Source organism: Hypoxylon fragiforme (genome assembly GCF_022984875.1).
Source record: "Hypoxylon fragiforme strain CBS 206.31 chromosome Unknown GGS25scaffold_2, whole genome shotgun sequence".
Lineage (NCBI taxonomy): Eukaryota > Fungi > Ascomycota > Sordariomycetes > Xylariales > Hypoxylaceae > Hypoxylon > Hypoxylon fragiforme.
In genome coordinates this window covers 2,755,093-2,771,267 of record NW_026054757.1, presented here as the reverse complement: position 1 = coordinate 2,771,267, position 16,175 = coordinate 2,755,093, and the positions used below count along the sequence as shown (strand labels likewise).

General features: G+C 47.1%; 3 protein-coding genes across 3 annotated transcripts; 1 reads left to right on the top strand and 2 right to left on the bottom strand.

Moving 5' to 3' along the window:
• Nucleotides 1–8,551: 8,551 nt before the first annotated feature.
• Nucleotides 8,552–10,978, bottom strand: GGS25DRAFT_476970 (T-complex protein 1). The gene is made up of 3 exons (XM_049259808.1): nt 10,675–10,978; nt 9,151–10,543; nt 8,552–9,085 (listed from the first exon to the last, which is right to left on the bottom strand). Exons 1-3 carry the CDS (start codon nt 10,731–10,733, stop codon nt 8,894–8,896), a joined length of 1,644 nt encoding a protein of 547 aa, XP_049120320.1. The 5' UTR covers nt 10,734–10,978; the 3' UTR covers nt 8,552–8,893.
• Nucleotides 10,979–11,156: 178 nt separating this feature from the next.
• Nucleotides 11,157–13,294, top strand: GGS25DRAFT_476965 (uncharacterized protein). The gene is made up of 3 exons (XM_049259807.1): nt 11,157–11,440; nt 11,920–12,158; nt 12,212–13,294. The coding sequence occupies exons 1-3, from the start codon at nt 11,425–11,427 to the stop codon at nt 12,869–12,871; spliced, it is 915 nt and encodes a 304-aa protein (XP_049120319.1). The 5' UTR covers nt 11,157–11,424; the 3' UTR covers nt 12,872–13,294.
• A 197-nt stretch (nt 13,295–13,491) lies between these two features.
• Nucleotides 13,492–16,108, bottom strand: GGS25DRAFT_476963 (DUF155-domain-containing protein). The gene is made up of 3 exons (XM_049259806.1): nt 14,557–16,108; nt 14,112–14,463; nt 13,492–14,020 (listed from the first exon to the last, which is right to left on the bottom strand). The coding sequence occupies exons 1-3, from the start codon at nt 15,787–15,789 to the stop codon at nt 13,944–13,946; spliced, it is 1,662 nt and encodes a 553-aa protein (XP_049120318.1). The 5' UTR covers nt 15,790–16,108; the 3' UTR covers nt 13,492–13,943.
• Between the last annotated feature and the right edge of the window lie 67 nt (nt 16,109–16,175).

Below are 16,175 nucleotides of genomic sequence, written 5' to 3'. Positions count from 1 at the left end.
ACCTATATACATAATATAATCAATGTCATCGATACATATAATTCATCGCCACACTTGCCAGACATGACTAAAATATCACATTCGAGACAACATTGAAGACAGTCACCTACTGGTATACCCAGGTAGGTTGGAGAGTATTCAACCTACACGCAGAGGGCGGTATCACATCCTAACGAGTCAACATATCTGTCCCGCACTACGGCATGGCAATGTCATTGGTGGGTATGCATTATCTGGGCATTCTAACCTAGGTGCATTATAACTAGGTGCTATTGACATCCGCCTTACGATACGATAGGCGGGAATGGTGTGTTACGTAGTTAATATATTGAACAATCTCACATCAGCAGCTTATGGGGAAAGACATACAGTTACGCCAATGAGGGCAGTACGAGGTTTGGCGCCAACGAACCTATCGGCAGTGGAGTTACGAATGACACGGCATTCAGCTCAGGAGAGCATACACATACTTAATTGAGGGGAGACGCAAATCTCGTTTTCCATCCAGTCCCCTTCCAAATATTCAAGCTTTGTCGGCAGAAACACCTGCCTTTCGCCGCGTACCGAGATTATCTCCACCTTTGCGTTGAGGCTCTTCATACTATGTATGTACAGTATGTATGGTATCCAGACAGATGTATGGTATCCAGACAGATGTATGGTATCCAGACAGAAAAGTCTAGACATGAAGCAAATGCCAAGCTACGTCTTTTCAGGCCAACTACCGAAATCATAATACCTCGTTATCCACGTGGCGGGGACCAGGGAATTTATCTGACTGGTAGATACATGTGTGGAATCATGTTCGGCCTCCTAGTGGTCCAACATGGGACGGGATCCCCCCGAGCCTCTATTTAACTCTTCACAGTATCCATCTACTTTATTTCAATCACAATCCGGGACAGATAGTACGGCCTTACTATCCAGATAAGGGATGAATCTCCGATATTAATTGAAGTCGTAAGGAAAGTGAAGCACAAAGAATTGGCCCTTCCTACATACCTATCCGGTGAGATGATCGATCATGAGGGAAGTTGATTTGTATGTATGTGGGTTATCGGCCGTTGGGCTGAGTAACGACAACATTGAATGGCATGACATCGATATTGCGATGTATAGAAGGGCAGTACGAGGCTTGTTCACGAAGCTGTTTACTCCACGACTGGTGGCATATCCTCATTGATCCAGATGGCGAGTACATGTATAGCTATACTTCATACATACATACGTACTTACCTACAGCGAGTATTTGGCCGAGCATGCATTGCACAATCCATACCTGCCGGCCAGTGCCACAAGAATCCTTCTCTACATAGGTATGTAACCTACACATAGCTTGTAGGGCTCTCCAAATCGCTTGGACCAATAGCGAATGCAGATAGAGCAGGTGGTCACATACATAGTACATTACATACTTAAGGTTAGTAGGTTAGATATGTATGGAGGATGAAACAACATGTATTGCGTTCGCTTGTTCGCTTGTTCGCTAATTCCAATGGCTCTTGAGAAAGGGATGGTTGACGGCTGGTGGTATCATCCTTCAGCCATGAGTGTTGTGTTACTGATAGTGATGTACGATGCGTCGATGCTATCTTGGAGTTTATCGCCATCACATTGTTGAATTCCCCTTGCCTGCTATGTACTAGGTACATTACATACCTACATACTGGTATGTAGGCAGGTGCTAAACCAATTAGTCATGCTGTCAGTGGATGTGGAGCTTCCCAAATCTTCAATTTAACTTGATCGTCCAAGATCAGACTAGGGTGCCCTATGTATCTTAGCGTTTCATTGAACCCTTGAAAGTTGTTCCTGAAACGTGCATTAAAGTTTAGGGGTTGAGATACGTACTCTGTAGGTACCCTTTGTATCTGATGTGCATACAATACATACATAACTACGTACATCCATGGATATAAGGTTGTGTAAAAACACACATGGCATATCATTGATGTATGTCATTCTCAAGTTCCTGCATCTTCGTCTTCATCTTCATCTTCATCTTCATTGTTCTCATCCAGTCATGGAAATCGTAACCATGTCTATCTACCCTACCTAAATGGTTCTACCCCACGCTACACGGAACAAACACCGATCAATCATACTCCTACAGTGCTACAATCAGATATACCGAAGAGTTTGCAAACGGACTGTCCCGCGATGATCTACATACTTACATGCCCTCAACTACCAGATGTCCATCCATCTCCGACTTAGCGGCGCACAGACTGGTTCACTAGGACAAATAAACAGAGGAGATCTCCTCTCGCTTAAGGAACTCCCCCCTTCCCGTCAGTGCCGTCACATACAAATACATGTTATTATGTACTTCCTCGTAATCGATAATCACCTAGTAATTAGCATCTCTTTCTACCGGTTGACCCTCCAGTTCTCAGTCGAACCCCAATATGTCTGTCTCATGGTCTCGGGCATGACCGTTACATCGTTACCTTGCATTGCGTCTGGTCCACGTTTATTCCCTGGCATTGGCGGTCAGTCTAACTTTATCAGTTCTACAATGCTATGGTAGAGTCCAACGTTGAAGGTCAGGTACCGTTTCCGTTCACCACTACTTACTTAGTATTGTACCCATAGGACGCTCTTGCAGTATCACAATGCTACGATCCGACGAAATAATTACTATACAGGTGAGCTCGTTGCAACCTCATCCTCCATTGATGTCTACTTCTCCACCAACTCTACTCCACGAGCTTAATCAGGACGTACAGACGTCTGTTTGATACATGGTTGATAGGCGTTTTCCAACATCAAAAATCGGGAATCAATCTTATCAATTTACCGCCTCGTGATGCCGGGTCAGGTGCTTAGGTAGGTAGACTATTAACTCCTTGCCTATCTACATACCTACCAGCTCACCGACCTACCGAGGTACATATGTAGGTCAATAAACATTACTGACAATTCTTTTTGTTTGTAAGGTATGGAAACTGATCATCCGCGCCATCACATTTGGCAGGCACAGAAGAGTCAAGGTAAGTAAATTCACGCAATGAACCAAGATCGAATTCCTATCCGGATTATCATCAATACTGGTACACCGCTGAGCGAGTGGTGGATGGATCACTGGTCACAGAGAGGTCTCGGCTGCCCACCAACTTGTCAAAAAATTTGCCCAAAATCTGCAAACCACCTACCTGGACCCCTGCTCGTTTTCCCTGGTTCTAGACTACCTACTACATGTGTATACCTACACATGTAGTAGGTGTGTAGGCATGTATGGAGGTATACATACGTACGAGATTCGTTACCATCCTAGCAGGATGGCCCAGGAAGAAACGGTCGAGACAATCGGGATTCGGAAGTTTATTTCGACGGCTGTGGCGGGAAGGGATGCATACCTAGAGTCTTTAGACTCTCTAGATTCCAGATGTCTCTACTAGCTACCTGGTATATACTATTGTAGTCCTCCGTCGAACCCCTTTATAGGATGTCGCCAATGTAAGTCCTTGTCCGAAAGACGGCTCTCATCTCACAGCGGACCTTGCATTGCTACGTCGTGGCACCCTAGTCACTTAACCGGCTACACACGGAGGCGCTTCGGTATGTCTAAGACATCATCATATAGTTGCGCAAGTAACTACTGTCTGTCTTTCCGTCTATCCGTCTGTCTACCTGTGTCTTTCCATCTGCACCGAACGCCAATCTGCCTCCAACTTTCGATTTCAGAGGCGCGCGCTAAGCATCCAATCTAAGGAGGTATCTATCGTATATGAACAGGTTGCCTTGCGAGTATTACCTACCTACCTACCTAGCCTGCCTACTTGCCCCTCCCTCCCATCGTCATTGTGGCTACATAACAAACGCGCCGCTGCGCCTTCGACACTTCGGATTCCGATAATCATATAGGTAGGTACCCGGCTATTTCTATCTGGCCCGTATGCACGTGAATACCCAACAGACTGGGCATGTTTCGGTTGCCTGGCATGCTTACCCACGATGGAAGAAATCCGTGGTGAGATCCTCCTCAGCTAGCCGCCTCAGCTTACGTAGGTATGTGGTACTTGTCCTAGTATCTCTATACAACATTTGAACTTCCATCTGAGGCTTCCATGCCTACCTAGTACATGTACCAACATAAAACCTACGTCGAGTGGGGGAATATACATACACGGCCAGGTGAGACAGCCCAGGTAACGCACACCAACTCGTAGAAACACTAAGGCCCGTCGACGTGGTATCGATGGCATCTTCCCGGCGCGTAGATGGCAACGGTATATCAGATCATTGCCTTCTTATCTCACCACATGGTCGTCAAGGATATCTAATTGACTAAGCGGATATAGGTAAGGTAGATATGGACAATGCCTGGACAAGACCTGGATATGTATGTGCGAGTAACATCGTGAGCGGCCCATTTCTACCTTTGGGTAGTATGTACATAATTATGTAGGTTTATTCTTTTCTTTTTTCCTGTCTCTCTTCTTCTGAAGTCAGAAAGGCCGAACAGTAAAGGATCTCCGACCCAGCTCGGGGAGGATTGGCCGCCCGCGAGGCGTATGCCGAACATTCCACCAACACAGACATGCATACACGTATGAGTGTATGTATGTACCAATATACATGCCATCTACTTCCTCGATACAACCGTGGGTACAAGCCGTATATCTGTCCATGTATGTACATGTGTGAACAGTACATGCATTGCATATATGTACATATAGATATCCCATCCGACCACTCAGAAAAGAAACAAGCCCAGAAAGGAAGAAATCCTTCGAGTGTGCCCTTCCCGTAAAAAATATCATATGGTAGTAGGTCGGTACACAGTTAGTGGGTAGGTGTAGTTTACTATTATGTAGGGCCAGCAGTTAATTAATTAGTTGGTTAATTCATTCGTTGTTTCTATATGTATGTATGTGCTGCTGTGCCTCTCTCCTGCTTTACCTCTAGCACCGGCATCCTCACTCGCACGTACGTGCCTAGCTACTGGGCAACTAGGTAGTTAGTTGGTTAGTTAGTTGTATGTAGCTCCCCCATCCCCATCCCCATCCCCCCCTGGCTCGGCTCTTCTTCATTCGTTCAAGCTGGCCAAGGCACTTTTCCTGTTCCTACCACCATACCCTTGTCTAGGTAGTTATGCTTCAGATTTGATCTGCTGGGTTGATGTTTCTTCTTCCCGCTTTCGCTTTCTCTCTCTCTTATTAGTTTTTGATAGGGGTTTTAGGTATGGGTAACTACATTTTGTATGGCTGTTGGTTGGTTGCAGGGCTAGAGGTAGGGTATAGAGGTAGTTATTAATTAGGTACCTAATGTATGTCCCTACATACATATTCTTAAGTAGACACCTTTTAATACTGCAGTTGACTCCAATTGACTTCACGCGAGGAGGCCGGGAGGGAGGGAGGGAGTGGGGGGGGGGGGGGGGGGGGGGCAGGGCGGATGACAGACATAGGGAGCTGGTAGGTAGGTAGGGTAGGTAAGTAATGAATGTATGTATGTAAGTGATACGAGGTTGATTCCCGTTTATATTCTCGCATACATAGGTGTCTGCCGACCTACCTGTCTACCTAATGTTAGAGACCTGGTAGGTAGGTACATATGTAGTTGCCTGGAATACTACACCCTATGATCGTTAAACTGTTAGTTAGATGCCTATAGGGCCAGTGTATGTAGCTACTCGGCAATCTAAACCAAGACAAGCAACAGCCACTGCCGCCGCAGTGACTACACACACACACATGCAATGCAGGCTTGCAGGAATCGGTTTCTGAGACGGATTGGTTGGTTCGCTCGCCGAAGTATGTATGTGTGTGTTGGGGGCTGGGCTGGGCTTTTTAGGGTTGCGTAATGTGAGGTGGTGGGTGGATAGGTAATCAAGGTCTGACTGGAGGCGGTGCCGCTTGCTTGGGGGTGGTGGTTTTTTTTTTTTCTCTCGCTCGCTCGCAAGGGAACATAACCGAACTATCTAACATAGCATACATGCAACATTGAATGTCATACGTACGTACCGACTACCCGACTGTCCTGTGCCTACATGTAGGTACCGGTTTTAGAAGGGATAGGAAGGGAAGCGTACCTACTAGTTTACGACGGGAGAATCATCTACGTTAGGTACTACATGTATGTACATATATGAAAGTGATACAGCATCAAGCAAAATCATATATCTATATGTAGGTACCTAAATTACATACATACATACATACATACATACATACTTGTTAGGGCTTAGATTTGTGACACTCCCGTCCGTCTCCCCAACTGCCCACTCTTGCGGGTCTTCGCGCCCCTAGTCAAGTCAGTCAGCGCAACCAAAACCCGCTACTGCAGTGTGCTGCAGTATCTTTGTTCCGGCCGGTCTCCGAGGGCTGAGAGGGATGGATGGGTGGATGGGACTACAATAATAATTGTCCCGGCACCAAAAAATAAAATAAAAATAAAAATCGCTTCGGCCGTTGCCTAAACCCGGCCGAGCGAGCCTAGATAGATACGTAGATACGATACTAGGTACGAGAGTGGAAGCCACCAATGTCATATCATGGCGATGTACTACGTGAGTAAGAAGGGATCCCCTTCTCGTCCTCCTCCGTCTCCCTCCCTTCTCCCCACCAACCACTGCGGTCAGCTTAGAAGGAAGGAACGGGCAGAACGTTTTCTGGTCGCCTTCTTTAACTACCTACCACGTGGAAGCCGCATATCGGCATCATCGGTCGGGGATCTAAGCTGGCTAAGGTAGGTAGGTAGGTAGGTCGGTAGGTTCAAGATTGATCTTTGTATACCTAGTAGGGAAGGATAACCTACCTGAGTAGTCAATAGATCCACGTACTGTGCATACAGGGAAGACGTCTGGAAGAAAGGGAACGATACGTAGAATGGGGGCTGAAGATTTTTAGATCGTCACGCTTCCTTGTAGGTAGGTATCTATTCTACTTGTCTATCTGCCTAGGTTAGTAGCTTACGCACATGTTATACTAGGTATGTATGTATAATGTACGTCGATTCAAGGTTTCCATCGCCACGTGGGCTCGTGGCTACTAGGATAGCATGGGAAAGGAAAGGGATATGATGAGATAAGAGTTCTACGGATCTCGGATTCCGAGTTGAGTCCATCCATCACCCACGATAGTTTGGATGCTTGCTTGTTGGCTTGTCATCTACGTACGCTAGTAAGTATCATCATCGGCTCGCGGGCGAAGACCTCCGTCGGCCACGGAAATAACGGGATTGTTCACACCTCCGCCGAACCCATCCGCCATCGGGGGCAGCGGGTCGGCTGACCTTTTGGTAGGTAGGTATTGTGCAATACAATCCTCGCAATTTTTTGCCACACACTCTGTGAAACAACTTTTCGGGTTTTATATTACCTCCTCATCGAAAAGCACCGAGAGAGGTTGGGAAGGGGGTTGGTTTTTTTTTTTCGGATGAGATGGAAAGGTAGAGTAGAGTGGTGGAGGGCAGGTACATAATCTCGGTAGGTCGGGCTTTTCAGGTATGACTCTGCCAGGAACTGAGCTGAGCTGAGCTGAGTCACCTTTTGCGGCTCTTGGCGAGGAGCCGAGGTGAGATGTAACTATCATGTGGACCGATATAATGGTGTATCTACATCCATAATAACTAAGCGTCCATGTGAATATCTGTATCGGCCTCCAGTAGTTCTTGCGATATAGATCGGGCTGACCGGAGCTGTGGCACCATCGTGTAGGTGCCTTTCTGTTAGATGTATGTCCCAGCAGTATGGATCAGCTGCCGGGGGTCATATGTATATACCTGGGTAGGTATGTAGGTTAGGTGGTTATGCGGCGTACGGCTGTTTGATACTACCTAGTACCTCAGGGGTGTATGATATGGGAGTTATATATCATATCCCCTTTATACCCCCTAATATCGGTAGATGTGATGAGGTCACGAGATATAGCTTTCTCGGATCCCTGTATTCTTTGTTGATACTGAGGAAGCCAGGCTAGCTTACTGCTTTGGAAGCTTTGTCTTATAACTATACCTGTGTAAGTGTGTAGACTGGCTAGCCCTCTGTGCTGGGCACATGGGTACCTGGTAGTATAATACTATAATAGCTAGTATTTTGATATGTATGCTTTTTCGGCACTCAATGAAACCGAAATAATGATCGTGGTCCCAGACACATGCTCGTAGACTCGTTGTACATCAGCCGTACTTGTATTATCTGTTATGTAGCATGCCCATAAAGACCCTTGCGTTGGTATAAAACCACGAAGGTCAGTAGCTACCATGGTTAGATCTAGTGTCTAGGTAGCGCACCAGATACATAGTTTGGAACTACAATTGCCATCTCTATTCCCCTATAAGACTGTCTGTAATCGAGTAGATCGTCCAAGCCTACAATGGAAACAAACGACAAGTCTCTTTCCAGAAGCTCTTACTATGAGTTCCAGCAATGATCAAGCGGCGTGCTTCTACAACTGAGAGCCTAGAGATAACAGACTGTAACGGATAGTGATTGTACATCCCACGACCCTTGGGTGGCTTTACGTATGGAGAATAGGGGGAGTTTGAATGTCATACGCATGGCAGTGTCCTACATTGATATGCGGTATACCATACAATGACCATACGGCTTTAGCATAAGTACCCCATTACTACTTCTAACATACACTAATCGGCTGGATCAACTTAGTCTGGCAATAAGGGGTGGAGGTGAAATCCCTGTTTGGGTTCGATGATCGTGTGCTCCGAGACTAGTTTAATTGAGATGATATCAAGGTCACATAAGGAAAATCTATAAAGGGTAAACCACATACTACCTAGGTAGCTTGGAGTGTATGGCTATCAACAAATGTCAATCGACATCTCTGGTATTCTGTAGGATAACCGTCTATATGTGTGTACAATATAAACCCGTCTCCTAGAAATACAGGTGACCTATTTTGTTTTAGACGACCATGATACCATTCCCTTAGTCCTCATCCCAGTTGGGGTTCGGTCCTGGCGGCTTCGGCCCTCCAGCTTGTCTCGCTACAATGATCTGGTCTACGGAGAGCACCGTGCGTGCCGCTTCCGTCGCCAGTTTAATAGCCCAGGACTTGGTGACCATGAGGTCCATGATGCCGTTCTTCTTAGCATCTAGCGTGCCAGTGCCATCGTTGTTCTAAAGTAAGAATTTGTTAGCGGTGATCTCCAAGAGAAGGGTGATAAGTTTGATGATTGTCTCACTTCAATGTCGACACCAATAGTCCAGCCATCCTTCTTGTTGTGCGCTGTGTACAGTCTGCTCAGTACTTCTGTAGCATCTAGACCAGCACTTTCCGCTATCGTCCTGGCAACGACCTCGAATGCTTCACCATACTTTCGAATAGAATACTGGGGCAAGCCCGACGTCTTGTCGGCAAAAGCTTGTATTCTTCCCACCAACTGTAACTCTGTTGCACCTGCGCCAGGTACCAGCTGTGCATCACGGGTGATGGCCTTCACCACATTCACTCCGTCGTCTACTGCTCGCTCAACATCGTCGAGATGGTTTTGCGTAGCACCCCTGAGGACGATAGTTGCTGTCCTTGTAACCTCATCTTCCTGTCTGAACACTGTCACACGATCCCCACCAATTTCGAGGGTCTCCACCACGTCAACGGATCCCATTTCATCTGGCATAGGGGCGCCTAGTCTTGCAAGAGGCGTAGCACCGACGACTCGGCAGATTCGTCGTAGTTCAAACTTGCTCAGGATTTTGATGAAGAGGATACCATATCGGTTGAGGTAGTGCATGGCAAGCTCTCCTACAGTCGAGCCAGCAATCACGACCCTGAGACCGGCATCGTGAAGCTCCTTGATGGCAGCCTCCAGCTGAGATTCTTCGCCCGTAGTGAAGTCCATCATTTCCTTGGCGTTGTGTAGTAAGACGGTGCCCTTAGTCTCGGTCTGGCTGGTGTCGATCGGGCATGAGAAGACACCGACCTTGGCCTTGGTAGCCTTTTTGACAGATCCATCAGGTTCCTTAGGGAATACCATACCCTTGACCACCTTGCTCTGGTCCAGGCTTCCACCCATGATCTTGACTACTCGAATGTTGTCGACATTGAAGTTGGCTGGGTTCTTGGGAAGTACGGCAAGGACAGCCTCGGATACTAGTTGGGCTAGTGCGTCCTCGTTTCCGTTTTGCTTACTCGCCACGACTGTTCGGATTGCTTTGCTCAACTCGTCCTGGTTTCTGATGTCCTCTACCTTGTCCACGACAAGATCTTCCAAAGCTTCGAGGGCAAATGTTTGGGCGCGCTCGTAACCGGTGACTATATCGGCGGTTTTCAAGCCCATGCGGAGCAAATCCTCAGCCTTCTTCAGCAATTCACCAGCGAGAACGATGACGAGGTTGGTAGCATCGCCCATCTCGGCCTCTTGCTGCTGACTGGCCATAACTATGAGCTTGGCGGCGGGGTGAACGACATCAAGTTCCTTCAGGATAGTAGCAGCATCAGAAGTTAGGATCATCTTCTGTAGATGGTTGATGATGATTTTATTTCGGCCATAGGGTCCTAGGGAGGTTTGGACTGTCGAGGCAATAGCTCGGCAAGCGTCGATGTTTCGTAGTACAGCCCCATCTTCTGAATCGTAGCTATAGTAATATTGAATGTTAGAATTTGTTTTTGTTCTCAATCTCGCTTCTTTCCTCAGTCGTGGTCATGATAATGGCCAAGGTCAAGGTTACGGTCAATGGCGGGGGAGTTGAGGAGGGTAAATATTTACTTATTATAGCCTCCCTTGAACAGGCCAGCGTTGGGAGCGCTGGGAATATTAAGGGACATATTTTCTTATATCTTCGTACAATGATCTTATTATTGTTTGCCGATTTTAGAAGACCTATAAATCAAGATCAAGTAAGAATAGGTAAGGAACGAATATGTTTTTTGGTGGGACAAAGTAGAGTGTCGATAGTGATAGAACTTAGAAGCTCCCGCAAAGGAAAAAAGATTAGTGGGGCTCCAGTTAGTTAATCAAAGCCTGCTAATAAAGTTGATTAGAGGGGGCATCCAAAGCCAATAGGGTAGCCTTGCAGCTGCCTTGCAGTATTGAATATTCAATTTAACTTACTAGTTATGTACATGTACTTCGTACTGCGTATGAGCCGATTATGTAAGTGCATGCCTAAGGTGCATATGATACTTAGGTACTTACTAGGAACTAAACCCAGGCCCTTGTTGAGCATTTGATAATTGAATGTCGGCGCTAGAACGTTCAATCTCTCTCTTCCTTCTTATCACTACGCTACTGAGGTTAGCTATTATCGCCAACCTCACTACCACCACCAACACATTTGGTATTTACCACATACCAGTCATCTCAAATCTTTCCAGGGCCATTCAAGGTCAATCCCCCTTCGAAATCAAGTGTCATTTAGTCCTTAACAGACACTGAATCTCTCAGGTTTGCTGTCAATCGCGTTTATCTTGCTTGTGTCTCACGGCGACGCGACTGTCGTCGCACTTCATTGTGAACATGGCTCCTCAAAACGGTACGTCTGATTTTTGATCACGATGAATAGACGGAGTCTTTGCCTCGAGATTCTAGTGCTACAAGTCGATTTCCAGACCATTGCTCCCTACCTTTCCTGTTGCTTTCCTAGAAACCAAAATCTTTTCCTCATCACAATTTTCTTCTTCCTTCAATACCAAGCTCTATGTCAACAATCAGCAACCTACAATCTAAAGATGGCGCCTCCTCCTCTGCCCCTCCGTCCTCACGGAAGAAGCTACGCATTCGCCTTGTTGGAACGCCTAAACGAGGCTCTCACGTAGTTCCTGGCGGAGCTCCCGTCGGTATTGATGAAGTAAATCGAGAATTGGCCGATGTATCTTTTTATGCTGAGTTGCGTTCGGCATTCGGCAAGGCTACTGATTCTAATGTCAAGGACCCTGCCGATGGGTCTGGTTCGATCGCACAAGTCATACTACACAGTAAAGAGAAAGCTAACTAACAATTGTATTTTAACAGCAAACCCACCTTCCCTCCCTCCTACCGTGGAGGAGGCGTACCGTCGCAAGTGTATCCAATTGAAGGCGCGCACCAAGGAGATTCAAGAGGAGGCCGAAGCCTATCATTTACGACTTGGCCGACTCGAACGTCAGGTCCAGAAAATGCGTCTCGAGCGCGCTTTTCTTCTAGAACAGATTGCTAAGCGCACAAGCACCAATGTCGAGGATTCTGACGGTAGTCCCAGTCCCCCACCTACTGTATGTACTGAGTCCACTAGCTGTACCAGAAATTGTATCTAATCACATGCCAGCCCAAGGACAAGCCTCTGCGAACCAAGCGCGGCCACCGGAAGCCTTCGTTGCTCCATGCCTCTGAGCCCGGCGGTGGCAGCAACGCGACTTTCATTAACCAGAACCTGAACACTCTCTCTCCGAGCTCCGATGCATTCTCGCACTCCCAGTTGGATACACAGAAAGACCATGGCCGAGGTGGTATGAATGGTGTGATCAAACGACCCAAGCGACCGAGCAATGCTTTCGAGATCTACTGCAATGATACCCGACCTGTCCTCCAATCTCAGTACAAGGATAAGATTGCGGCAGGCGAGTTCCGACTCGAAGAGGAGCTTGCGCGAGGTTGGAAGGACCTGCCCGAGAAAGAGAAGGAGGAGTTCCAGGTCCGCTACGAGCAAGAGCTGGCCCAGTATAAGGAGGCTGTCGAGGAATATAAGCGTGGCACCAAGGGCGATGCTACTCGCGATCGTTCGCGCGCCCGCGGTGACCGAGACAATGCCAGTAGTCGTGCTAGCCGTGGAGGCGGAGGATCACGCTCTGCCCGTTTCGAGGATGCCCAAGATGACGAGGAAGCCGACGAAGACCAGGACATTGAGATGGCGGATGCCGGGGCTGCTGACCAGGACACGGATCCCGAAACTGAAGTCGAAGAGAATGATGGAGCTGGTGACGATTAGGCGGTTTCTTTTCTTGCACGAAATCGACGCGATGCGATTCAATGCGATCCGATGCAACTAATGGCGTTTTACGGTATTACGGGATACTAGCACTTTTTGCTAGCACTTTGCATTTTGCGTCTACGTTTGTACTATTACTGCCTAACCCATAATCGAGGAACCACAGGGCTTTGACTAGGTGGTTTGGAAGGGATAAGGGGCTAGGGAAGAAAAAAACACAGGAAGCTGGAGTCATGATAGGTAACTTAACTGGAAGTTAGTTAGTCCTCTCTCCCCACCCTTTTCAGAGAAGGAGTGTGCCGGTTTAGATGAAGACTACCTTATTCAGCACGCAACGCATATGAATACAAAGAACAAAGTTTTCCTCATTACTACACTGGTGCCATGGTTATTAGTGATCGATTCCACCTAATTAAGTATCTGCCTAGGCTGCTGATAAGTATATAGGCTCGTGATGAATATGTTCTACATGTCTATTGTGTTTCCTGTATCGTGGAATCTTTTCTACTTTCTCTTCCCAGCACTGTAGTCACATAGTACCTATAATCAACATGGAGTAAATCCATGCTGCAAACGACCATAGTATAAGAGAAGGATATGTACTGTAAGTATGGATATATTCGGAGTAGTTATTAAGTAGCCTCGCCGCGATAACTGCTAGGTATCCTAGGTAGGTATCCATATATGTACATGGTAGGTTCTAGGTATTAGATAGATGGATAGATACATACATACATACGTGCATGAGTTTCAACGTCTTGCCTGGGTAACTATTAGGCAGGCATCAATGCAGGAAAGAACTGTTATTCTATCGCAGCTAAATAAAAACATAATATACGCCCGCGCTTGCGCCTATGCTCATGCCTGCTAACCCGAACACCTTTTTCGTGTATCTTTTTTCCTCCTTGTCCAGAAAGGTTGGTGGTGGGTTGGGGAGAGAGATATTTCATTCATTTTGGGGTAGTTTGGAAGTAATAAGGGGGGGTGTGGGTAGGTAGAGATATATTAAGAATGAATTGGTAGTATGATGGGATTAGGTAGGTAGGTAGGTAGGGAAAGGGGAAACCCATTGTTAATCCACGCCTGCGTACAGGTCGACGACAATATTGACGGCTGCGACTAGGATCTCGGCGGCGATAAGTACGATGACTAGGTAATAGGAAAGTTAGCTAGGCTGCTTTTTTTGATATCGCCTACAAGAGTAAACAAGATGCTGATATATAGATGGGGGGGGGCTTACCGATCCACTCCAACTTCTCTCCATGGCCATGGCTTAACTGATCTTTGAGCACCGCTAAAAGATCCGCAATAACATCGAGTCGCTCGGTGAGCAAGCCCACACGCTGATCCATCTCCAAATAGCTCCGGACGGCCTGGTAGACGGGCTCGAGATGCGGCTCGACCCAGAACAGCTCGGGGGTATCGAGTACGGAGCCGTTGAGGTGAATATTGATACGTAAGATGAACAACTCGCCGATCTGCATGTTGATCTGGGAACGCGACAGCGCGATCTTGCCTGTCAGAGCAATCTGCGTGGGGATGTCTTTGCATGTATCGACCGTTGTGGCGATAAGCTCCTCGAAGAGGGAGGTCTGTGGGCAATGGTTTGATTAGTTGAGTCATCAGGGTGAGATTCGAAGATGTGTAAAGGATTGATTATAAGTAGGAAAAGGGGCAAGACATACCTTGACACTTTGCGCCAGCGCATGCGAAATAGCAAGTTTCGTCATGTAGTTCCCCTTATCCCTTAGCGTAATGAAATCGTTGTATATACGAGGCTGGTACTCCTTGGTATAGTAGAAATTAAAGCACTCTGTTTCCACGTCGTCGGTCTCCAGCTTCTCAAGCTCGAATTTGGCTATGTCCTTCAGAAAACGCTGTTCATGTGCGGGCGACATGCCCCATATTACTACCACACCATAGTCGAACAAGAATACCTCGGGAGTGTGGACTTGAATATCGAAGTTAGCGTCGTGTGCTTGATGCTCTGAATGTGAGCCTGAATCAAGGAGTGCGCTCTCATCTTCCGGGTGCGATGGATAGGCCAAATCGTTATGGATATCCCGGCCGTTGCTGAATTCGGCATCCGAAGTTCCATCTTGTTGCTGAGAATGTAGATTATGCATGCTCTCCCTTAGATATGTTTCTGAGTGCTCGTCTACTTGACCCGTTGAGTGCCTCCTTTCGAATGTCTGAGTTGGCCTCTCCCGTATCTCTTCAACTACCTCGGTCCGTTCGGTCGACTTCCCAGTCGCGTAATTGTATGGTGAATAGATACACTCGTCAATGAGCTTGGGGTTCGTTCCGCGGTTCTTGCCTCTGCCTTTCAGGAAACGCATTAGGCCGTCCATTTGATACCTGTTAGCAGTACAGTAGGCCGTTACACGGGGTAACCGATCACGATCTGCTTTGCCTAGCCTTGCAGCATCCCGCCTAGCCGTTGGGTCTTTTATGCGCGTATATTGGGAGTAAACATCCCTTCCACTCTCTTCGTCCGGTTCTTCCTCGTCGAGTTCAGGATTTGGCAGAAGCTTTAGCTTCTGAGCATTTTTAGAACTTCGCTGAGGCCCGATCTTGGGGATAGGGCCAACAGCGGGTGGGAGAGCGGTGAAGACGGCGCCGTGGCTGTTACGTCGACGCAAACGGTTATTCAGAGTTGAAAGAATAGGAGGTGGGCCAGAGTGACTGCTTCCCGAGGCTACGGAACTTGTCATGCGCCCATGATTAAGAGTGTTGATGGTGCTAGGTGACGAGCTAAGAGGAGAGGGATCAGGATCGATAGTCCTTGTTACGGGGTTCGGGTTGAAGGTTACGTTGCGCGCACTCCTAGGACGAGCGGTATCCTGTCGCAAGAGGGGAGTTCGCTCGGTAGACGTGCCGGCAGAACTTGTTGATGGTCTTGGTGAGGTATCCATCATGAAATCTCGTTACAACTCAGCTCAATAGACGAGCAAACGCTGGATCGCTACGGCAAGCAACTGGTTACTGGCTGGTTACTGGTGACGTGACAATGGCTTTGTGTCTCGCGTTACTGTGTTTCATGCGAGACCAAATTTCATAAAGATGTTTCAATTGAAAGCATTCGTGTTTCTCCGTAATATTCTTGAGTGGATGGCAAGTAAGTTACGCTTATAAGTGATAACTCTAGCCAGTTGTCTTATGAGATTGAAAATCTATAGTGTGTATGCAAAGCCTAGAAATTCTATGTAGGGACTAAAAATAAAAAGATTGATGTTTTGAGCTTAGAGCTTGTCATGTCTAATGACGTTAGGTAAATTGCGCTAACGGCTTGCTTAGCGGGAAC